We start from the raw sequence: 26,095 nt of genomic DNA on the forward strand, positions 1-26,095 counted from the left end.
TGCTTTAGTGGCAGGTTTTAGGTAACAATCGATCTAATGAGCCAAGGGTGTACGCACGAAGTTAGTTTTTCGAAATGGTTTCTTTTTTTTAAAAGGGCGGGACGTGCTGGGGCATGAGGGTGTAGGCCTATTAGGTTCGTTGTATTCAACCACGGGTACTAGTTGTAGCATGTGTTGCATCGATTTGTTCATCTCGGTTACTTTGGTTGTAAAGCTAGTGGTATCCCCAGTGGAACACCATATTAAAGATTTCTATAAAAAGCTGGGCTCCAACCTTTTTCTCAAAGAAACAAACATAATACTCCATTCACTTTCATGGAAGTACATAGGAGGAGGAGGAGGAGGGTGCCGCTGGCTCATTTACACCCAAAGGCGAAGCTACACAGTGAGCTTGGCACTCATCCATTGTGCCATAGCGGGTTTTGCACTGATCCATTGTACAACAGTAGCATCGACTTGTCTTTGGATTGCAGGATGGGAAAACATTAAGCTTGTAGCACGCAAAAGCCTCGGCGTCACCGGACTCCGTGCCACTGCCTGTGGAATTGTTAAGACAAATAATGATGCACATTAGGGATATGGAGTACTCGTTTTCCTTAGTACATTAAGAAGGGACATGAGAAAAAAAGATGTAAAGCATGCACTGCTTACCTTGTGCATGAGTAGCGAAGCATACGAGAAGAAGGAGCGCTAATGCATGGAGGCGTTTCGTGCACTTCTCCATGTAGATGTTGCAATAGTTTTTGTTGCTCTTTGGTTGTGTTTTCGCCGAGACTAATGGTACTTGGTGTGGTCTATATAGAGAGAGGTTTAGATAGACATGTGTGGCAAAACTTAAAGCAGGGTTATATAGGAGTACATTGAATGGTAGGAAATTATAACGCCAGGTATTTGGTCATGCACGTCTTTTGGCAGGTTATTAATTCCTTCTTTTTTTTGGCAAGGAATAGTTCATCCCCCCCTGCCTTTTTATAAGGTGCATTAATTGTGTATTTTCAAAAGTTAAAAATTTCTATCTTTGGCCATGTTTCTAGAAGCTATCTGGATGTTCAATAATAAATAAATAAAATACGGGAATATATTGCATGATGGATCTAATGATACTGCTTGGTATTGCAGATCTTAATATTTTTTCTATAAGTTTGTTTTTTTTTTGAAAGTTTTTTCTATAAGTTTGTTCAAAATTAGAAAAGTTTGAATTTTACAAAAACGATACAACTTATAAAGAATGGATTGTTTATTTCTCAGATTTCATTTACTGATTTCCTATTTTAAAATAAAAAAAACATATTGATTCATTTTAGTGGAGCCTTGGCTGAAGCCAGACACGACTGGGCAGACCCATTATGTCGGCGAGCGGTTTTTTTTTTCTGGTTTTTCACCAAAGATATCTGCTATCGTTTTAGGAGCTAGACATTTAAAACCCTATTTTAAAATAAAATATATTTTATAAAAAAATTCACTATGTGTTTTATAAAAAAGTTAGTGTATATTAAAAAAAGGTTCACCTAATATAAAAAAGAAAGTTCAGTGTGTATTAAATAATATTGATCATATATTTATAAAAAATTCAATATTAAAAAATGTTCAATGTATATTACAAAAATGCTCAATGTATATGACAAAATGTTCATCATATAAAAAAATCATTGTGTATTAAAAACAATTCACCATATAATAAAAGAAACTATAGTATCTATATTGAAACCGTTCAACATATATTAGGAAAAATATACAATAGAAATAATGTTCACTGTATATTGCAAAAGCTAAAAAACAAAAGTCCGCAAAATGTGAAAACCATAAAAACAGAAGAAAAACCAAACCTGAAGGATAAAAAGGAAAAAAATGAAAATTGCAAGCCGAAACAAAAAACCACACACAGGAAAAAATAGAACTGCTAGTGAAGAAGAAAAAAGAACAGAAGAAAAAATGAAAGAAAAAGCAATAACAGAGAAGAAAATCAGAACCGGGCCGACCCAAATCGCCCAACATGCGGGCGTCGCATCCACTATTTGCTGCCTGCAGGTGGCAAATAGGATTGGCCATTTTCACGGGCACTCGTTTAACACACATTGAGGTGATGAGAGCATCTACAACCGGACCCGCCCCCCCCTCCCCCCCCCCCCCCCCCCCACCCCGTATCCGCGCCAAATGCCTGGGTGGTCTGCGTGGACGTGCAATCGTCACCCAACCGGATTTGGCAAATCCGGCCCAAACGCCCAGACTGACCGACACTTCCACGTAGGACCGACCATAAGGGCTCACTCGGTCACACGCGGAAACCGTCGATCCGATGGGCGCCTCCTCCGGTTCTCGGTGCAGACGCATTTGGCACCGCGTGGCGCCGCTTGGTCGTACCGCCCTAGGGACCAGGTCCGGCTATTTAAGGATAGTCGGACGGCGGCAGGCCTACCCTAGCCCATTGCCATTCCTTCCCTCTGCCTCCCCTCCGTGCCGCCACCTTCCATTCGCTCTTAATAGCCGCTAACCATGGCCCGACAGAGGATCACCACCTACACCATGCTAACTCCAGAGCATCGGTTGCAGCTTCTGAAGGAGATCCTGGCCAGGCGCGATGCTCTGATTGCTGCTGACCTGCCTCCGGATTCACCGCAACCAGAGAAGGAGGAGGTGGTGGAGCCGGATCAATAGGACATTGCCATGATGGAGGAGGAGCCAGAGCTGGCGGAGGAGGACGCGGAGGAGGAGGAGGCTGCGGAGGTAGATCCGATGCCTGCAAGCTTCGACATGGCCAACACCATCGCGGAATTTGAGCTAGCCCAGACGGAGGAGGCGGCGGAGCAGTATGCCATCTTCGAGTCCTTCTAGTCGGAGGCCGAGGCTAGAGGCCAACCGCTGCTTCCTCCGCCGGCGAATGGCGGAGATTGACAAGATCTTCGCCAACTTGGAGGAGGTCGAGGAACCGGACGTGTGCCTAGACACCAATGACCACGAGGCCGGCGGTTCCGGCACCAACTTCGTGAACATCTTCAACGAGGACGACGAGTAGTTTAGTTGGCAGTAGTGGTTTACGTAGATCATGGCACTGCATGGTTTTGTATGAAAATGCTAATCGGAAATGGCTACTATACTACGGTTGTTGGAGATGAAATTTGCAGTATGCCTGGTTACTGTCCGCGAGCGTTTGGCAACTTATATTAGGTGTATTGTAGATGCTCTGATGATGGCTTTTGAAGGCATCAAGTAGCGTGTACCAATGCTTTTGACGGTTACACCACGTTGTGGGCATTGTCTGAACGGTTGAGCTCCTACACGGGTTTTTTCGCATTACCTTAATAAGGTGTCTTCTGTCATATACTCTCTCTGTTCAAAATTACTTGTCACAAAAATAGATGTATTTAGATGAGTTTTAGTTGTAGATACATCAATTTTTATTTTTTTTGTGATAAGTATTTCTGGACGAAGGAAGTATATATTTCGTCTAAATGAAAAGATGGTGCCCCTACCGATTTATCGGAAATAGAAGAAAAACCTAGTGTGTACGGAACTCGCTACTGTAGTGTATATCCGTTTCCATCCTACGTGTGTGTTTGTTGTTGGACTTGCTTATTAGCTCAGGACGAAACGAATGGTGCATGGGTTAACAAAGTGTACCTAGGCTGATAATCTATCTACTCTAGCTAGTAAGTGATCATCTGGAAGACTGGAACGAGGAGGAACGTGTGAGGTTAGGTATTTATTCGTATAGATCTGAATAAACTGCAGAATGATCTCGCTCCTTTCTGCCAACTCATGAACGCAGTCCAGTCCCCATTACCAATCCAAACGGTGACTTGGCAATTGCTCAGAGCTTGATAGTACTAATAGATTGGTTAGTTAATTTGTTGTGTAGTAGATTGGTGTTACTACCCCTCAAAAAAGAAAAGATTGGTGTTACTACGAGTACTATCCACGAGGTTAGTTAGCTCAATCACAAAAAAAGGGGTTAGTTTGCTCAATGGTGTGAATACCTACCGAGGTCTTGTGCACCTTTTGAAAATTCTGCGTAGCGACGCAGTCATGCATGTAGATAGATCCAAGCATGCAGCCAACAACTAACGGAATCCTACTACGAAAAACATGGCACTTGCTTGATGCGTTTTCTCGACTGACTGTCGATTTCAAGATTGGACAAGATGTTGCCCGGGAATCCTTTTGTCCTTGCAGCATCTCATTTAAGCCAGCTGTTTGTAGGCATTGGCGTCTCATTTAAGCTGTTTGTAGGATTTGAAATATATGTGTACACGTCGGATTGAACAATTCAACTCCTGTACAGTTGATAGTGTGCAAGAACGCCATAGATTTGACAAGTTCAGAGCGCTGACCGTATCGATTGCTCTGTTCGTTTTTGTTTCAGCTCACGGCCGGTTGCTCTGCCCAACTCGGCCTTTGCGTGCGTGCATGCATGCACGCCGTACGTGTTGATCGCAACCTGTAGGTGCACCTTTGTGCGCGTCACCAGTTACGTGCCACTGAGCTGAGCATATGCATGCATGCATGCACGGTTCTTTCGATTAGATCTGTTGACATATAATATGTTGTCTAATCTCTTGCATCAGATCGATTTTTGGGTTGCATTAATTAGAGCATGCACTTCTACATGGTATCAAAGCTAAGAGGTTTTGAATTCAAGACCCGACTGACGAGGAAGTATTGACATATAATGTGTTGCCTAGTCTTTTTTATCAGATCGATCTTTTAGTTGCATTAGCTAGAACATGCACTTCTACAAGATCGATAGACGGTATCATCGACCAAGTCAACAGCTCCCACCTTTTGTCATCTGCTTGAGTTCTGTTTGCTTGCTCGAGTGTCCATCTGATCACTTGCTTGTCAACACTAATCACCATGGATTAACTAAACAAATGGCAATGGGTCACACGACCTGGTCGAGGCTCGAGGAGTGGCCAGTCAAAAAGCACCACGGAGAACCGCGGCTGCACCGCCTCTAATCATTCAAATCACTCGCCTAACCATCCACACGAATCAATCACTCAAGGCGGGAATGCGCGCGTGCGGTGGGCCATGTCCAGCCGCTATAAATACATAGCCACACCCACACCATGTCTCCGTGCAGCCAACCAAGCAAACTACCATTGCACATTTCGCAACGGAGCTAAGCTTAGCTAGAGGCTAGAGCAAGAGAGATTTGCGCGATGGGGTGTGGGAAGAAGAGGGCGGCGCTTGCGTCCCTGTTCGGGTTCAAGAACAAGAGACAGGAGGAGGAAGAGGCCACGGCGGCGACGCGGCAACAGCAGCATGCGGCGGCACCACCGCAGCAGAGGTACCATCATCACAGGGTGCGGCCGAGCGACGACGACGACTACGCCCGGCACTGGTACGCCGAGCGCGACATCGACCGGAAGGCCTCCGAGTTCATCGACAAGGTCCACCGCCGGATGCTCGCCAACGAGCAAGACGGATAGTACAACATGCCGATGGATCCAGCCGTGTGGGTGGTCTATCTGGTCGAGCTTTGCTGCTAGCTACGTCGTGCATGCAGGCTATGTGTGCATGGTGCCTTTTGTGTGTGTGTGTGCGCGCGCGCGCGCGCGCGTGATCAATTGCTTTGTTTTGACTGGGTACATGCTTTGTTGTTTCCATCTTGTCGGATGTGTATGTAACTATCTGATGGGTATTTTCCTAAATTTACAGATGCCTGGAATGTATATAAACTAATAAAAAAGTTGAGCAGTACTTTTACCCTTAGTGAGCCAATCTAACTATTGTTCTTACCACCGGTGGTGCAAATAACAAAAAGTCGAGCAATATTTTAGTCCCCAGCGAGGAAAATTTAACTAAGTATTACCACTTTTACAATCACCAAATGTACTTCAATATGGGACGTAGTGTTCCTCAGTCCGAGCTCAAATAAGTTCGGGTAAACAGTAAAATCCAAAAAAGAAAAACATTCTGATTTTTCTTGGGTGCAAATATTGACAATTTTTCTGCGCGCTCGCAAAATTTCATCATGAAATGACATTCACTGAAGTCATGGCAGAAAAAAATGATGCTCCCAAAGTGTTATTTTCAAAGCATTTTGGAGTGTTGATTTTGTTTGTTTTGTCACGACTATCACGAATGTCATTTCGTGATGAAATTTTGCAAGCACTGAAAACGTTTGTCAAAGTTTGCCATAAAAAAAATCAGAATTCTTTGAAAAACAACCATTTTTTGGATTTTACTGTTCATCACGAGCTCAAATGAGCTTGCGAGCAGAAGATGACTTTCAGTAAATATGGGTCTACTCTATGTAACGCACACCGGTCAAACTAATGCTCTTTCATCTAAATTAGCAATTTGTTGATAATTTAGATAGAGCAACACACATATTGGTGAAGACCCTACAAGAATCTTAGAACTTTTGAAGGGCATTTAGGGTACCTTGAACAAGAGTAGATGTGTCTGTCTTTTAAACATGAGGCTTTGAATTCTCTTCAATTTCAAGTTCAAACAAACGATGTTATGAATAATGGTCATGATTCACATGACAAATTCTTATTACTATTTACTAAACTGGGGATGTGACAACTCACCCCACATCACAATAATCTAGTCCAAAGACTCCAACAGGTCAGATAAAATCCAAAAATGTGGATCCGATGTGAGCTACATGTTGCACCGTGTTGTGAGCTACATGCATGCGTCAACATACTTTAGTACTTTACTGATTTGCACGCATGCGTCAGTTACCACATGCGCTTGGTGCAGCGTCCGATGATTATTGTTGACTAATCTAGTATGTCCAACAGCTGAATTAATTTGAATGATGTGGCTCAATAAGAAGGCAGATAATTCCTAGTAATGGGGGCTAGCTATTTTTATATAGTAGATGAGGATTCCCAGTCCAATTTGCTCCATAAGAAAATCATCAAAATATCAATCCCATTACATTCACATTTATTTTTAGTTAGTAATAATTAACCCCAAAATAAAAAAAATACTTTATATAACCTGTGGTAGCTATCATGATCAATGTGTTTGAAAAGCACACTAGAATTGTTGGTGCACAAGTAGGTTGCTTTTATTTGATTCACTGATACCTGAAGGGAGAAGATACCCCGCCATTTTCTCCTAAGGATTTGATAAACCTCGGGCAGTCAGGCCACATACTTAAGGGAAACTCGCTGATGTCCTAGAAACCACTACACTTGGGCCAACAAAGGAAGGTCATTATATGATCCTAATACCACCAACTGGCATCATGAGGATTGCATTTTCAATCAATATGGCATGTAGGAGTGCACGATGATTTCGTTCGCACTAACCAACACAATAGTGTACTTTGTGAACCTTATGAACAAAGTATACATGGAGTACATGTATAGTTCATCATGGTATTCATACATAACATCCTCATCTAATCAAAGTCAACCGACCAATATGCTCATATCTTGAATCGGGTAGTGGAGAAAACTCAAGAAACTCCAGCTATATGGTATGTTTAGTAATTGTGAGTTCTGACTTGAGGAATTAGGATCTTTGGGACATGTCATCTCTAGTTACCGTTAATCCCGCAAAAATCACTATAGTGTTTAACTGGCAACAACACAACACAATGACTAAAGTTTAAAGTATTTTGGGATTGATCTATCGATTCATAAAAGATTCTCAAGCATTTTCAGGTCGATGGAAATAGCTGGGCCAAAAAAGAAAAATAAAGTTGAATGGACCCGAAGTACGAAAAGAGCTTCCAAGAGCTAGAAAAGACTCACAAGTGCACTAGTAGTTCCTAAGGTATACATAAGACCTTTGATTTATATTGTGATGATTCTCATTTGGAACTAGACTTGATGATGCTGCTGTAGGGGAACGTAGCAATAATTCAAAATTTTCCTACGTGTCACCAAGATCAATCTATGGAGTCATCTAGCAACGAGGGAGGAGTGGATCTACATACCCTTGTAGATCGCGCGCGGAAGCGTTCAAGAGAACGGGGTTGATGGAGTCGTACTCGTCGTGATCCAAATCACCGATGATCCTAGCGCCGAATGGACGGCACCTCCGCATTCAACACACGTACGGAGCAGCGACGTCTCCTCCTTCTTGATCCAGCAAGGGGGGAGGAGAGGTTGATGGAGATCCAGCAGCACGACGGCGTGGTGGTGGAAGTAGCGGGATTCCAACAGGGCTTCGCCAAGCGCTGCGGGAGGAGGGAGATGTGTCATGGGAGGGAGAGGGAGGCGCCAGGGCTTAGGTTTTGTTGCCCTCCCTTCCCCCCACTATATATAGGGCCAAGGGAGAGGGGGGAGGCGCAGCCTTGGCCCTTCCTCCAAGGAAGGGTGTGGCCAGGGGAGGAGTCCCTCCTCCCCAAGGCACCTCGGAGGTGCCTTCCCCCTTTAGGACTCTTCCTTTCCCTCTTCTCTTGGCGCATGGGCCTCTTGGGGCTGGTGCCCTTGGCCCATATAGGCCAAGGCGCACCCCCTACAGCCCATGTGGCCCCCCGAGGCAGGTGGCCCCACCCGGTGGACCCCCGGGACCCTTCCGGTGGTCCCGGTACAATACCGGTGACCTCGAAACTTGTCCCGATGGCCGAAATAGCACTTCCTATATATAATTCTTTACCTCCGGACCATTCCGGAACTCCTCGTGATGTCCGGGATCTCATCCGGGACTCCGAACAACTTTCTGGTTACCTCATACTAATATCTCTATAACCCTAGCGTCACCGAACCTTAAGTGTGTAGACCCTATGGGTTCGGGAGACATGTAGACATGACCGAGATGACTCTCCGGTCAATAACCAACAGCGGGATCTGGATACCCATGTTGGCTCCCACATGTTCCACGATGATCTCATCGGATGAACCACGATGTCAAGGACTTAATCAATCCCGTATACAATTCCCTTTGTCTAGCGGTACGATACTTGCCCGAGATTCGATCGTCGGTATCCCGATACCTTGTTCAATCTCGTTACCGGCAAGTCTCTTTACTCGTTCGTAACACATCATCCCGTGATCAACTCCTTGATCACATTGTGCACATTATGATGATGTCCTACCGAGTGGGCCCAGAGATACCTCTCCGTTTACACGGAGTGACAAATCCCAGTCTCGATTCGTGCCAACCCAACAGACACTTTCGGAGATACCCGTAGTGCACCTTTATAGTCACCCAGTTACGTTGTGACGTTTGGCACACCCAAAGTATTCCTACGGTATCCGGGAGTTGCACAATCTTATGGTCTAAGGAAATGATACTTGACATTAGAAAAGCTTTAGCATACGAACTACATGATCTTGTGCTAGGCTTAGGATTGGGTCTTATCCATCACATCATTCTTCTAATGATGTGATCCCGTTATCAATGACATCCAATGTCCGTGGTCAGGAAACCATAACCATCTATTGATCAACGAGCTAGTCAACTAGAGACTTACTAGGGACATGGTGTTGTCTATGTATCCACACATGTATCTGAGTTTCCTATCAATACAATTCTAGCATGGATAATAAACGATTATCATGAACAAGGAAATATAATAATAATCAATTTATTATTGCCTCTAGGGCATATTTCCAACAGTCTCCCACTTGCACTAGAGTCAATAATCCAGTTCACATTGCTATGTGACAAACACTCAAGGTCACATCCCCATGTGACTAACACCCAAAGAGTTTACTAGAGTCAATAATCTAGTTCACGTTACCATGTGATTAACACTCGATGAGTTCTGGGTTTGATCATGTTATGCTTGTGAGAGATGTTATAGTCAAAGGGTCTGAATCTTTCAGATCCGTATGTACTTCGCAAATCTCTATGTCATCTTGTAGATGCAGCTACTACGCTATATTTGGAGCCATTTCAAATAACTGTTCTACTTGGAGCTATTCTAAATTGTTGCTCCATTATACGTATCCGGTATCTCTACTCAGAGCTATCCGGATAGGTGTTAAGCTTGCATCGACGTAACCCTTTACGCCGAACTCTTTATCACCTCCATAATCGAGAAACATATCCTTATTCCTCCAAGGATAATTTAGACCGCTATCTGGTGATCTACTCCTAGATTACCTTTGTACCCTCTTGCCAGATATGTGGCAAGGCACACATCAGGTGCGGTACTCAGCATGGCATACCGTATAGAGCCTATGACAAAAGCATAGGGGACGACATTCGTCCTTTCTCTTTCTTCTGCCGTGGTCGAGCTTTAAGTCTTAACTTCATACCTTACAACTCAGGCAAGTACTCCTTCTTTGACTGATCCATCTTGAACCCCTTCAAGATCATGTCAAGGTATGTGCTCATTTGAAAGTACCATTAAGCGTTTTGATCTATCCTTATAGATCTTGATGCTCAATGTTCAAGTAGCTTAATCCAGGCTTTCCATTGAAAAATACTTTCCAAATAACCCTATATGCTTTCCAGAAATTCTACGTCATTTCTGATCCATAATATGTCAACAACATATACTCATCAGAAATTCTATAGTGCTCCCACTCACTTCTTTGGAAATACAAGTTTCTCATAAACTTTGTATACACCCAAAATCTTTGATCATCTCATCAAAGCATACATTCCAACTCCGAGATGCTTACTCCAGTCCTTAGAAGGATTGCTAGAGCTTTGCATACTTATTAGCATCTTTCAGGATTGACAAAACCTTCCGGTTGTATCACATACAACCTTTCCTCAAAAATTGTCGAGGAAACAATGGTTTTTTTTTGCATCCTATCTGCAAGATTTCATAAATAATGCAGTAATCGCTAATATAATTCCAACAGACTCTTAGCATCGCTACGAGTGAGAAAGTCTCATCGTAGTCAACTCCTTGAACTTGTCGGAAAACATCTTAACGACAAGTCGAACTTTCTTAATGGTGATACCTACCATCATTGTCCGTCTTCCTTTTAAAATCCATCTGCACTCAACAGCCTTACGACCATCGAGCTGTTCTGCCAAAGTCTACACTTTGTTTTCATACATGGATCCTCTCTCGGATTTTATGGCCTCGAGCCATTTATCGGAATCCGGGCCCACCATCGCTTCTCCATAGCTCGTAGGTTCATTGTTGTCTAGCAACATGACTTCCAAGACAGGATTACGTACCACTCTGAAGTAGTACACATCCTTGTCATCCCACGAGGTTTGGTAGTGACTTGATCTGAAGTTTCATGATCACTATCATAAGCTTCCACTTCAATTGGTGTAAGTGCCACAGGAACAACTTCCTGTGCCCTGCCACACACTAGTTGAAGAGACGGTTTAATAACCTCATCAAGTCTCCGCCATCCTCCCACTCAATTCTTTCGAGAGAAACTTTTCCTCGAGAAAGGACCCGATTCTAGAAACAATCCCTTATTGCTTTCGAATCTGAGACAGGAGGTATACCCAACTGTTTTGGGTGTCCTATGAAGATGCATTTATCCGCTTTGGCTTCGAGCTTATCAGCCTGAAACCTTTTCACATAAGCGTCGCAGCCCCAAACTTTTAAGAAATGACAGCTTAGGTTTCCCTAAACCATAGTTCACACGGTGTCATCTCATCGGAATTATGTGGTGCCCCTTTTAAAGTGAATGTGGTTGTCTCTAATGCCTAACCCATACACTATCGTGGTAGTTCGATAAGAGACATCATGGTATGCATCATATCCAATGGGGTGCAGTTATGATGTTCGGACACACCATCACACTATGGTGTTCCAGGCTGTATTAGTTGTGAAACAATTTCCACAATGTCTTAATTCTGTGCCAAACTCATAATTCAGATATTCATCTCTATGATCATATCATAGATATTTTATCCTCTTGTCACGACGATCTTTCAACTTCACCCTGAAATTACTTGAACCTTTCAATAATTCAGACTCGTGATTTATCAAGTAAATATACTCAACATCTACTCAAATCATCTGTGAAGTAAGAACATAACGATATCCACTACACGCCTCAGCACTCATTGGACTGCACACATCAAAATGTATTACTTCCAACAAGTTGCTCTCTTGTTCCATCTTACTGAAAACGAGGCTTTCAGTCATCTTGCCCATGTGGTATGATTTGCATGTCTCAAGTGATTCAAAATCAAGTGAGTCCAAATGGTCCATTTGCATGGAGTTTCTTCATGCATATACACCAATAGACATGGTTCGCATGTCTCAAACCTTTCAAAAACGAGTGAGCCCAAAGATCCATCAACATGGAGCTTCTTCATGCGTTTTATACCGATATGACTTAAGTGGCAGTGCCACAAGTAGGTGGTACTATCATTACTATCTTTTGGCATGAACATGTGTATCACTACGATCGAGATTCAATAAACCATTCATTTCAGGTGTAAGACCATTTGAAGGTATTATTCAAATAAACAGAGTAACCATTATTCTCTTTAAATGAATAACCGTATTGCGATAGACATAATCCAATCATGTCTATGCTCAACGCAAACACCAATCTCGATGGTAGAGGGAGCGTACGATATTTGATCAACCTTGGAAATACTTCCAACACATATCGTCATCTCACCTTTAGCTAGTCTCCGTTTATTCCGTAGCTTTTATTTCGAGTTACTAACACTTAGCAACCGAACCGGTATCTAATACCCTGGTGCTACTAGGAGTACTAGTAAAGTACACATCAACACAATGTATATCCAATATACTTCTATCGACCTTGCCATCCTTCTTATCTACCAAGTATCTAGGGTAATTCTGCTCCAGTGGCTGTTCCCCTTATTACAGAAGCACTTAGTCTCGGGTTTGGGCTCAACCTTGGGTTTCTTCACTAGAGCAGCAGCTGATTTGCCATTTCATGAAGTTTCCCTTCTTGCCCTTGCCCTTCTTGAAACTAGTGGTTTCACCAACCATCAACAATTGATGCTCCTTCTTGATTTCTACTTTCGCGGTGTCAAACATCGCGAGTTGCTCAAGGATCATCATGTCTATCCCTGATATGTTATAGTTCATCACGAAGCTCTAGCAGCTTGGTGGTAATGACTTTGGAGAACCATCACTATTTCATCTGGAAGATCAACTCCCACTCGATTCAAGCGATTGTTGTACTCAGACAATCTGAGCACAAGTTCAACAATTGAGCTTTTCTCCCTTAGTTTGCAGGCTAAGAAAATCGTCGGAGGTCTTATACCTCTTGACGTGGGCACGAGCCTGAAATCCCAATTTCAGCCCTCGAAACATCTCATATGTTTCGCGACGTTTCGAAACGTCTTCGGTGCCTCAATTCTAAACCGTTTAACTGAACTATCACGTAGTTATCAAAATGTGTATGTCAGATGTTCGCAACATCCATAGACGACGTTCGAGGTTCAGCACACTGAGCGGTGCATTAAGGACATAAGCCTTCTATGAAGCAATGAGGACAATCCTCAGTTTACGGACCTAGTCCACATAATTGCTACTATCAACTTTCAACTAAATTTTCTCTAGGAACATATCTAAACAGTAGAACTAAAGCGCGAGCTACGACATAATTTGCGAAGACCTTTTGACTATGTTCAGGATAATTAAGTTCATCTTATGAACTCCCACTCAGATAGACATCCCTCTAGTCATCTAAGTGATTACATGATCCGAGTCAACTAGGCCGTGTCCGATCATCACGTGAGACGGACTAGTCAACATCGGTGAACATCTTCATGTTGATCGTATCTGCCATACGACTCATGCTCGACCTTTCGGTCTCTTGTGTTCCGAGGCCATGTCTGTACATGCTAGGCTCGTCAAGTCAACCTAAGTGTTTCGCGTGTGTAAATCTGGCTTACACCCGTTGTATGTGAACGTAAGAATCTATCACACCCGATCATCACGTGGTGCTTCGAAACGACGAACTTTCGCAACGGTGCACAGTTAGGGGGAACACTTTCTTGAAATTTTAGTGAGGGATCATCTTATTTACTACCGTCGTTCTAAGCAAATAAGATGTATAAACATGATAAACATCACATGCAATCAAATAGTGACATGATATGGCCATCATCACTTTGCTCCTCTTGATCTCCATCTTCGGGGCTCCATGATCATCATCGTCACCGGCATGACACCATGATCTCCATCATCATGACCTCTATCATCGTGTCTCCATGAAGTTGTCTCGTCAACTATTACTTCTACTACTACAGCTAACGGTTAGCAATAAAGTAAAGTAATTACATGACGTTTATGTTGACACGCATGTCATAAATAAATTAAGACAACTCCTATGGCTCCTGCCGGTTGTCATACTCATCGACATGCAAGTCGTGATTCCTATTACAAGAACATGATCAATCTCATACATCACATATATCATTGATCACATCCTTTTGGCCATATCACATCACATAGCATACCCTGCAAAAACAAGTTAGACGTCCTCTAATTGTTGTTTGCATGTTTTACGTGGCTGCTATGGGTTTCTAGCAAGAACGTTTCTTACCTATGCAAAACCACAACGTGATATGCCAATTGCTATTTACCCTTCATAATGACCCTTTTCATCGAATCCAATCCAACTAAAGTGGGAGAGACAGACACCCGCTAGCCACCTTATGCAACTAGTGCATGTCAGTCGGTGGAACCAGTCTCACGTAAGAGTACGTGTAAGGTCGGTCCGGGCCGCTTCATCCCACAATGCCACCGAATCAAGATAAGACTAGTAACGGCAAGCATATTGAACAAAATCAACGCCCACAACTACTTTGTGTTCCACTCGTGCATAGAAACTACGCATAGACCTAGCTCATGATGCCACTGTAGGGGAACGTAGCAATAATTCAAAATTTTCCTACGTGTCACCAAGAGTCATCTAGCAACGAGGGAGGAGTGGATCTACATACCCTTTTAGATCGCGCGCGGAAGCGTTCAAGAGAACGGGGTTGATGGAGTCGTACTCGTCGTGATCCAAATCACCGATGATCCTAGCGCCGAACGGACGGCACCTCCGCGTTCAACACACGTACGGAGCAGCGACGTCTCCTCCTTCTTGATCCAGAAAGGGGGGAGGAGAGGTTGATGGAGATCCAGCAGCACGACGGCGTGGTGGTGGAAGTAGCGGGATTCCAACAGGGCTTCGCCAAGCGCTGCGGGAGGAGGGAGATGTGTCATGGGAGGGAGAGGGAGGCGCCAGGGCTTAGGTTTTGTTGCCCTCCCTTCCCCCCACTATATATAGGGCCAAGGGAGAGGGGGGAGGCGCAGCCTTGGCCCTTCCTCCAAGGAAGGGTGCGGCCAGGGGAGGAGTCCCTCCTCCCCAAGGCACCTCAGAGGTGCCTTCCCCCTTTAGGACTCTTCCTTTCCCTCTTCTCTTGGCGCATGGGCCTCTTGGGGCTGGTGCCCTTGGCCCATATAGGCCAAGGCGCACCCCCTACAGCCCATGTGGCCCCCCAGGGCAGGTGGCCCCACCCGGTGGACCCCCGGGACCCTTCCGGTGGTCCCGGTACAATACCGGTGACCCCGAAACTTGTCCCGATGGCCGAAATAGCACTTCCTATATATAATTCTTTACCTCTGGACCATTTTGGAACTCCTCGTGATGTCCGGGATCTCATCCGGGACTCCGAACAACTTTCTGGTTACCGCATACTAATATCTCTATAACCCTAGCGTCACCGAACCTTAAGTGTGTAGACCCTACGGGTTCGGGAGACATGTAGACATGACCGAGATGACTCTCCGGTCAATAACCAACAGCGGGATCTGGATACCCATGTTGGCTCCCACATGTTCCACGATGATCTCATCGGATGAACCACGATGTCAAGGACTTAATCAATCCCGTATACAATTCCCTTTGTCTAGCGGTACGATACTTGCCCGAGATTCGATCGTCGGTATCCCGATACCTTGTTCAATCTCGTTACCGGCAAGTCTCTTTACTCATTCCGTAGCACATCATCCCGTGATCAACTCCTTGATCACATTTTGCACATTATGATGATGTCCTACCGAGTGGGCCCAGAGATACCTCTCCGTTTACACGGAGTGACAAATCCCAGTCTCGATTCGTGCCAACCCAACAGACACTTTCGGAGATACCCGTAGTGCACCTTTATAGTCACCCAGTTACGTTGTGATGTTTGGCACACCCAAAGTATTCCTACGGTATCCGGGAGTTGCACAATCTCATGGTCTAAGGAAATGATACTTGACATTAGAAAAGCTTTAGCATATGAACTACATGATCTTGTGCTAGGCTTAGGATTGGGTCTTGTCCATCACATCATTCTTCTAATGATGTGATCCCGTTATCAATGACATCCAATGTCCATGGTCAGGAAACCATAACCATCTATTGATCAACGAGCTAGTCAACTAGAGGCTTACTAGGGACATGGTGTTGTCTATGTATCCACACATGTATCTGAGTTTCCTATCAATACAATTCTAGCATGGATAATAAACGATTATCATGAACAAGGAAATATAATAATAATCAATTTATTATTGCCTCTAGGGCATATTTCCAACAGCTGCAACATGGCCAGCTGAGGCATACAACGAAGAAGCATGACATGATGAAGGAGGATAGAGTTCCGAAGAGTGTGGGCGACATCTCGTCGGCTCCTCTCCTGACCACTGATTTTGATGAAACCTCGCCAGAGGGCGGGGACCTCCGGCAATTGCATAAAAAAGAGTTAGGCCCCGTCGAATCTTCTCCCACTGGAGCCGGCCCTAACGTCGCAGCTCAGAGGAGCCCGCTTCGCGGAGCACAGTTCCCTCACAGTACAAAAAACGAGAAGTAGGATGAACTCCATTTTTAAAATTCGAAGAAGGTGGTGTCGTGGTTCTAGATCTGACAGTAGAATGGGGGGTAGGAATGTAGAGGCAAGATCCTAGCTATGGAGGAGTTGTACACACGAGTTTTACGAGTTCAGACCCTTCTCGGAAGAAGTAACAGCCCTACGTCTCGGAGCGCGGAGGTGGACGACTGGATTATATGCGTGTGAGTTACAGGTGGTGCAAACCCTTGTCCCTGAGGAGGGGTGGCTTATATAGAGTTCGCCAGACCCCTCCCGCCCTCAGTTACAAAGGGTTTAAGGTACATAAAGGTAGAGACGTTACTGGTAACGCCTGTAATAAAAGTACATAAAGGACCATTAAAGCTATGACTTAATTCCTGACCGTTGCAGAGTGAGTGGCTCTTTAGTCTTATGGTAGTCGAGTGGTTGTTCGTATGGTCGAGTGTCTTCAAGACTGTCGAGTGGAACATGGCTTTATGGTCGAGTGGACGATGATTTTTCTTTGACTGCTCCTGGTTCTTTAAGAGATGTCCTTGGGGAGGGTATCTGATCAAATCCATGACCCTACCCTAGGTACATAGCTTCATCATTAGCCCCCGAATGGATCAGGGTTTGAGTGAGGAAGGAGTTGAGAACAATTCCAACTCATTCTTCGTGCTATGAGTATATCTTGCTCTGGATCAATGAACCGAGGGGATGACATCAACTTCTTTTTCAGTTGCCTTGGTCCATTCTTAGTTTTTGTCGAGTGAACTTTCACGGTAGAGGTCCGAATGACGATGTGGAGGATGTTTTCCGTCTGACAAGTTGCTCTGCTCTCCGTGGATCTCGCGGGATTTGAATTTGGGAAGCGCGCCGGACGGGCGAGGCCATGGTGATCGGGACGGATTAGGCAGGTCGCCTTGGTCTCCGTGCCACCTTTTTCGCCACGTATCACGCGCACGACTGTTGCGGGATTTGTTTAGATCGTCTGGGCCTACAAGTCAGTCACTCGGGAATGGCCTTATAAGAGACACCGGACCGGGCCTTTGAACAACGCGCCCTCATTCTCTTTCTTCTTCCTCAGACTTCTCCGCCGCACCCGCTTCCGCTCTCGGCGTCGCAACCTCGCTCGGACTCGATCCGCCGCCATGGGAAAAGAGAAAACGGTGTTGTTGGAGCGCGCAAAGAAGGCGACCACGAAGGCGAAGGGCAAGAGGACCAGCCGGGGCGGATCCTCGTCAAGATCCGGCCCGCCGCTAGGCTGGATCCAGGGCGACTGGATCCGCTCGACGATCAGCCAGGACGACCTCGACGACCTGGTGGAGGGGGGATTGATCCCCCACGAATCGGCACGGCTCCCGGGGAACGAGACCGAGACGCAGCCGCGGGAGGGTGAGTGCGTTCTCCTTGCCACTCACGTCGACCGCGGGTTTTCTTTGCCTCCCCATCCTTTCTCTCATGGCTTTTTGAACTTCTTCGGGGCTCAACTCCACCACTTCAGTCCAAACACCATAGTTTATCTGGCTGCCTTTGTGTCAATGTGCGAAAATTTCTTGGGTTCTCGACCGCACTGGGGTCTCTTCAAACACATATTCACCTGTTGTTCCCAGTCGGTCAAGAAGGCCAACCCGAGTGATGAGAGGACGCACGTGATCCAGATGTGCAGGGGCCTTGGGATCCAGATGAGGAACAAGAGTACCTTCCCAGCGATGATCCTTCCTGACTTGGTCCGGGGTTGGCAGTCGACTTGGTTTTACTGTTAGGACCAGCCGACCCCGGGTCAGTCAACTGGACTTCCCCCCTTTTCCCTGGCTCGAGTGGAGAAGCCCTCCTCCTTGAGGGTGATCCCAGAAGAGAAGGCGCATGTCAAGGTGTTGGTCGAGTGAGTCATCCAACTTGTCCGCGACGGGGTGACTGGGATGGACCTACTGGAGGTCTTTCTCAGTCGACGCATCCAACCGTTTCAGGCCCGTGACCATCCGATGTGGATGTACTCGGGACTCGAGGACTCCACTCGGATCCACCCGGAGGACGTCAGCGAAGACACGGTGGAGAAGTGGCTGAGGGGAATCACCAGCAACAAAGACAATCCCCGACGGTCTAGGAGGGTGATTCCATTCGACCACTCGCGCCAGCCGGAACATGTATGATTCTGCTTTGCCAAGTATCTTCTCGATTCACTGTGTGACACCTTGTTAATGGTGTTTCTTTTGCTCGTTGTCCTTTCAGGCTCTCATTGATATGTACTCGATGCCCAATGGAGTGCAGGAGCAAGACGCCGAGGAAGGAGCGAGCGGGGGCGAGAGTGGCGAGTGGCACTCGTATGCAGAGGAGGATGAGGAGAGTGACGACTCGAGTGATGACGAAGAGGTCGACTCGCCTCCTCGCAGAGAGAGGAGATCCAAGCACGCTCACGACCCGACGAGCACCCCGGTCCTGGCGACCGCGCCGACTGGGCAATCTTCAAAGCGCCCCCGGACGTCTTCCCCGGCGCCGATTGAGAAGGCTCCGAAGCAGCTCAACGTTGTGCCGCCTCCCGCGCCAAAATCATCAAAGGCCACCTCCTCCAAACCACCGAAGGCTTTGCCCAGAATCAAAGTGACCATCCCCACCATCTCCGGGTAATCATCTGACCTGTTCTTTTCGTCGATTCGAGCAACAAAACGTAACCGACTGAGTGCGGACATTTGCAGTGCTGCTACATCAGGAACCTCTTCCTACCAGTACCGAGACGAGGAGATGGAAGACGCGGTTACCTCCAACCCAGGTAAAAAAATCTTATGATCTTGTTCTTGATTACTCGGTTGATTGAATTCTAGCGGTCACTTGGGGTCGAGTGAACTTCTCTACAACTCCACCCAACGTCATCGATCTCCCAGACGACGATGAAGATGTGGCTCCTAGGCCTAGAAAGAACAAAAAGGTAGCGGCTGGTAAGGCGTCTCAGCAGGGACCAACGACAACACCAACCGTCCGTCAATCTGAAGATGCGGGCGGGGCCTCTGTAACCTTCGCTGTACCCTTGTCGAGTGAGCGCCCTGCACGGTCGACTGTACCGGTGTCTCCTTCAGTCGTCCAATCTCACGCCCCGGAGCTCCAAGCTGCCACACCTGGGTCGTCTGCCCTCTTCTTCACCAGCTACCTTGTTCCAGAAAACCAGTCGGATGCGGCTGCGGAAGCCATCCGTCAGGTTAACGTGATGATGGAGCGGATGAAGACGGTGCACGAGAATAGCCAGGCTGCTTACGACACCAGCACTGCTCTCCGGGCCAATGTCCAGGTAAGTAAACTTTCGACTGACCTTCTTCTATCAGGATATGCTACCCGAAATATTTTCTTCCATACAATCTCCTATTGTTTGCGTCGAATCTGTACACTGATACGTCTCCAACGTATCTATATTTTTTGATTGCTCAATGCTATATTATCTACTGTTTTGGACTATATTGGGCTTTATTTTCCACTTTTATATTATTTTTGGGACTAACTTATTAACCGGAGGCCCAGCCCAGAATTGCTGTTTTTTTGCCTATTTCAGTGTTTCGAATAATATTTGAATCTTCTCTGAATTTTTTTATGTATGATTGGTTATCTTTGCAAGTCTCTTCGAATTATCCGTTTGGTTTGGCCAACTAGATTGGTAGTTCTTGCTATGGGAGAAGTGCTTAGCTTTGGGTTCGATCTTGCGGTGTCCTTACCCAGTGACAGAAGGGGCAGCAAGGCACGTATTGTATCGTTGCCATCGAGGATAACAAGATGGGGTTTATTTCATATTGCATGAATTTATCTCTCTACATCATGTCATCTTGCTTAAGGCGTTACTCTGTTTTTAACTTAATACTCTAGATGCATGCTGGATAGCGGTCGATGAGTGGAGTAATAGTAGTAGATGCAGAATCGTTTCGATCTACTTGTCACGGACGTGATGCCTATATACATGATCATGCCTAAATATTCTCATAACTATGCTCAATTCTGTCAATTGCTCAAGAGTAATTTGTTCACCCACCGTAGAATACTTATGCTCTTGAGAGAAGCCACTAGTGAAACCTATGGCCCCCGGGTCTATTCTCATCATATCAATCTCCATCACTTTAATCTTGTTTTGCTTTTTTACTTTGCCTTTACTTTTTACTTTGCATCTTTATACCAAAAATACCAAAAATATTATATCTATCAGATCTCACTCTCGTAAGTGACCGTGAAGGGATTGACAACCCCTAATCGCGTTGGTTGCGAGTAGCTATCGTTTTGTGCAGGTACGAGGGACTTGAGCACGGCCTCCTACTGGATTGATACCTTGGTTCTCAAAAACTAAGGGAAATACTTACGCTACTCTGCTGCATCATCCATTCCTCTTCGGGGAAAACCAACGCAAGCTCAAGACATAGCAAGAAGGATTTCTGGCGCCGTTGCCGGGGAGTCTACGCAAAAAGTCAACATACCAAGTACCCATCACGATCCCTATCTCTCGCATTACATTATTTTCCATTTGCCTCTCGTTTTCCTCTCCCCCCAATTCACCCTTGCCATTTTATTCGCCCTCTCTCTCTCTATCCTCCCTCTCTATTTGCCTCTTGTTTGCTCATGTGCTAGTTTGCTTGCTTGTCGTTATGTCTGAAATTGGGGAAGTTATCATGGAAAATTCTGATGCTCCTACTAAAGAACCTACCATCTTTCATACAAAAAAATTCTATGTTCGTAGTGGTAATATTATTGAAAAAGGAGTTATTCAAGATTTCTTTACTTGTGTCGGTGCTTTACCTTCTATGGGTAGTTCTATCCTTCACAGAACTAGTAGTCTTGCGGACGCTATTGCCATGCTTGTAGTTGAACTTGAAAGACAATTCATGCACATGCATCCTTCCATACAAAGGATTTTTCTGGAATTTTCTAATATTGAGCATTCTTCTGTTAAGCGTGCCGCTACTATCTTTTTTGGCTCATGAGTTTAGATTCATAATAAGAGAAGCCAAAGAAATCTTTGCGCATTATAGGGTGGATGCTTGCCGCCCTCCCATAGAGGCTATCCTCTCTGATCAAGAAGAAATAATGCGTTTTCAATCTCTAGATTATGTTGCTTTCAATGAAAATCTTAGAAGAAGGGTTCCTACCAATGTTTTAGTTGATATAATTTCTGAACTTAATGATGATCTGGCTATTCGAAATAATGAGCTAGGATATTCTCTTGAATATAGGCTTACAAAGTTCTGTCAAAAGAATGCTTATAATGATGAATTGGTTGTGCATTATGAAGGACCAAAGGAGGAACCTATACCTCCCAAGGTTGATCTTGGGGACTTTTGCCCCGTTAAATTTAGTCCTTTTGATTACTTTTGCTTGCCTCAAAGAAAACTTTCTGCCGAACATAGAGAATATGAAATGAGTTTTAATAATCTATCTTACTATTATGGCAATACCTAGATCTATCCTCGCTTTTATGCCTAGCTAGGGGCGTTAAACGATAGCGCTTGTTGGGAGGCAACCCAATTTTATTTTTATTCCTTGCTTTTTGCTCCTGCTTAGTAATAAATAAATTATTTAGCCTCTGTTTTGGTTGGGTTTCTTTGTGTTTAATTAGTGTTTGTGCCAAGTAGAACCGTTGGGAAGACTTGGGGAAAGTCTTGTTGAACTTGCTGTAAAAAACAGAAACTTTAGCGCTCACGAGAACTGCTGTCATTTTTATTTGAAGAGTGATATTTAGTTAATTCTTTTTTAAGATGATTAATAGATAAATTCCTCACGTCCAGCAATTTATTTTAGAATTTTTGGGGTTCCAGATCTTGCGCTAGCTACAGATTACTACAGACTGTTCTGTATTTAACAGATTCTGTTTTTCGTGTGTTGTTTGCTTATTTTGATGAATCTATGGCTAGTAAAATAGTTTATAATCCATAGAGAAGTTGGAATACAGTAGGTTTAACACAAATATAAATAAAGAATGATTTCATTACAGTACCTTGAAGTGGTCTTTTGTTTTCTTTCGCTAACGGAGCTCATGAGTTTTCTATTTTGAGTTTTGTGTTGTGAAGTTTTCAAGTTTTGGGTGAATTCTTTTGATGGATCATGGAACAAGGAGTGTCAAGAGCCTAATCTTGGGGATGCCCATGGCACCACCAAGATAATCCAAGGACACCAAAAAGTCAAAGCTTGGGGATGCCCCGGAAGGCATCCCCTCTTTCGTCCACTTCCATCGGTAATTTACTTGGAGCTATATTTTTATCCACCAACATGATATGTGTTTTGCTTGGAGCGTCTTGTATTATTTGTGTCTTTGTGTCTTAGTATGCCACAATCATCCTTGCTGTGCACACCTTTTGAGAGAGCCATACATGAATTAAAATTTGATAGAATACTCTATGTGCTTCACTTATATCTTTTGAGCTATGTAGTTTTGCTCTATGTGCTTCACTTATATCTTTTGAGCTAGTTAATTTTGCTCTATGTGCTTCACTTATATCTTTTGAGCGTTATAATTTTGCTCTATGTGCTTCACTTAGATCTTTTAGAGCATGGTGGTGGATTTGTTTTAAAGAAACTATTGATCTCTCATGCTTCACTTAAATTATTTTGAGAGTCTCTTAATAGCATGGTAATTTGCTTAATAATAATATGCTTGGTATTCAAGATTTGTGAAACTTTCTTTTGAGTGTGTTGAATACTAAGAAAATATTGAAGCATGGTAATTGTTTTGAGATATGGAGGTGATAATATTAAAGTCGTGCTAGTTGAGTAGTTGTGAATTTAAAGAATACTTGTGTTAAAGTTTGTGATTCCCGTAGCATGCACGTATGGTGAACCGTTATGTGATGAAGTCAGAGCATGATTTATTTATTGATTGTCTTCCTTATGAGTGGCGGTCGGGGACAAGCGTTGGTCTTTTCCTACCAATCTATCCCCCTAGGAGCATGCGCGTAATACTTTGCTTTGATAACTTCTAGATTTTTGCAATAAGTATATGAGTTATTTATGACTAATGTTGAGTCCATGGATTATACGCACTCTCACCCTTCCACCTTTGCTAGCCTCTCTAATATCGCGTATCTTTCGCCGGTATCATACACCTACCATATACCTTCCTCAAAACAGCCACCATACCTACCTATTATGGCATTTCCATAGCCATTCCGAGATATATTGCCATGCAACTTTCCACCATCTAGTTCATCATGACACACTCCATCATTGTCATATTGCATATCCCGATACACCCTCGGATGCATTCATATAGAGTCATATTTTGTTCTAAGTATCGAGTTGTAATTGTTGAGTTATAAGAAAAATAAAAGTGTGATGATCATCATTATTAGAGCATTGTCCCAAGTGAGGAAAGAATGATGGAGACTATGATTCCCCCATAAGCTGGGATGAGACTCCGGACGAAAAATAAATTGAAGAGGCCAAAGAAGCCCAAATAAAAAGAGGCCATAAAAAAAGGGGAGAAAAGGCCCAAATGAAAAAAAGAGAAGGGACAATGTTACTATCCTCTTACCACACTTGTGCTTCAAAGTAGCACCATGTTCTTCATATAGAGAGTCTCATATGTTGTCACTTTTATATACTAGTGGGAATTTTACATTATAGAACTTGGCTTGTATATTCCAATGATGGGCTTCCTCAAATTTCCCTAGGTCTTCATGAGCAAGCAAGTTGGATGCACACCCACTTAGTTTATTTTTGAGCTTTCATATACTTATAGCTCTAGTGCATCCGTTGCATGGCAATCCCTACTCACTCACATTGATATCTATTGATGGGCATCCCCATAGCCCGTTGATACACCTAGTTGATGTGAGACTATCTTCCCCTCCTTTTTGTCTTCTCCACAACCACCATTCTATTCCACCTATAGTGCTATATCCATGGCTCACGCTCATGTATTGTGTGAAGATTGAAAAAGTTTTGAAAAAGTTAGAGTATGAAACAATTGCTTGGCTTGTCATCGGGGTTGTGCATGATTTAAATACTTTGTGTGGTGAAGATTGAGCATAGCCAGACTATATGATTTTGTAGGGATAACTTTCTTTGGCCATGTTATTTTGAGAAGACATAATTGCTTTGTTAGTATGCTTGAAGTATTATTATTTTTTATGTCAATATAAACTTTTGTCTTGAATCTTTCTAATCTGAATATTCATACCACAATTAAGAAGATTTGCATTGAAATTATGCCAAGTAGCACTCCGCATCAAAAATTCTCTTTTTATCATTTACCTACTCGAGGACGAGCAGGAATTAAGCTTGGGGATGCTTGATACGTCTCCAACGTATCTATAATTTTTGATTGCTCCATGCTATATTATCTACTGTTTTGGACTTTATTTTATTATTTTTGTATTATTTTTGGGACTAACTTATTAAGCAGAGGCCCAGCCCAGAATTGCTGTTTTTTGCCTATTTCAGTGTTTCGAAGAAACGGAATATCAAACGGAATAAAATCTTCCACTACAAGAAATATGTCAACTAGTGACCTTCTGTCAGTGACCCTAGAAGAATTGGTCATAGATCTATGACCATTTGAGACCAATTGGTCAAAAGCTGTTCGGGGGGCTCCAAACCCTAAACCATTGCGACCATTTTGGTCAGAAAGGTCGTAATTTCCTTACACGAAATGGTCATAAAGCAAACATCGCTAGTCTGCTGCCTTATTTCTAGTTGTTAATGACCAATATAGAAGGTCATAGCCTTGTAAATTGTGGTGGGTTGCGATGGCTAGGTGCCATCTCATCAGTTTTGCCTATGTGTCATGTCCATGTGTCAATTTTTGCCCTAGGTTGTGAAGCAACCTATATTTCTGTTATTCCAAAAATTCCCCAAAAAATCTCATAAATTGTTTGGATCATATCTTCATCAAATATGTCAAAAACCTTCCTTGCCTAGTTCAAAAATAATTCAACAATATTCATTTTCTTCTTTTGTTCAGAGAAGCACTTTGTGAAGGAAGTAACACTTCGGCATGTCCAAATAGTATCCATTTTCTACAGTGCTTTCCTATGCCCAAATAACCATCCTACACCAAATGCCAGCTCAATCCATTTATTATTTTGAGCCCAGCTTCAACATTCATATTTATGTCGAGTGTGGTACTTGGCAAAGCAAGTACCACCTAGGCTCCTCCTTTTGAGCTAAAAATTTGTGAAGACGGTCTTCTTAGTAACTGATCGTCCTGAGCCAAAACTCAGGCCCATTAGCCTTGTACATTTCCCGTACCGCTAATCAAACACTTGGCTGCTAATTCATGTTTGAGCATCTATCGGTCTCCTCATGAGAATCTTATGTTGTAATTTTCTTCCTAGCACCTACCTGGGGAGTGTTGGGTAACGTAGTAATTTCAAAAATTTCCTACGCACACGCAAGATCATGGTGACGCATAGCAATGAGAAGGGAGAGTGTTGTTCACGTACCCTCGTAGACCGAAAGCGGAAGCGTTAGCACAACA

The 26,095-nt window shown here is 44.0% G+C and overlaps 1 protein-coding gene and 1 long non-coding RNA gene across 2 annotated transcripts; one reads left to right on the forward strand and one right to left on the reverse strand.

Annotated features, from left to right (window-relative positions):
• Nucleotides 1–275: 275 nt before the first annotated feature.
• On the reverse strand, nucleotides 276–798 carry LOC147973432 (uncharacterized). Its single transcript, XR_015603656.1, has 2 exons — nucleotides 652–798; nucleotides 276–537 (listed from the first exon to the last, which is right to left on the reverse strand). It is a non-coding gene; the product is annotated as an uncharacterized LOC147973432 (long non-coding RNA).
• A 4,294-nt stretch (nucleotides 799–5,092) lies between these two features.
• On the forward strand, nucleotides 5,093–5,689 carry LOC125529264 (uncharacterized). Its single transcript, XM_048693669.2, has one exon. It carries the CDS (start codon nucleotides 5,160–5,162, stop codon nucleotides 5,427–5,429), a length of 270 nt encoding a protein of 89 aa, XP_048549626.2. The 5' UTR covers nucleotides 5,093–5,159; the 3' UTR covers nucleotides 5,430–5,689.
• The last annotated feature ends 20,406 nt before the right edge of the window (nucleotides 5,690–26,095 follow it).

This window comes from Triticum urartu, chromosome 5A (genome assembly GCF_056163025.1).
Source record: "Triticum urartu cultivar PI428250 chromosome 5A, HENAU_Tu73, whole genome shotgun sequence".
In the NCBI taxonomy this organism is placed as follows: Eukaryota; Viridiplantae; Streptophyta; class Magnoliopsida; order Poales; family Poaceae; genus Triticum; species Triticum urartu.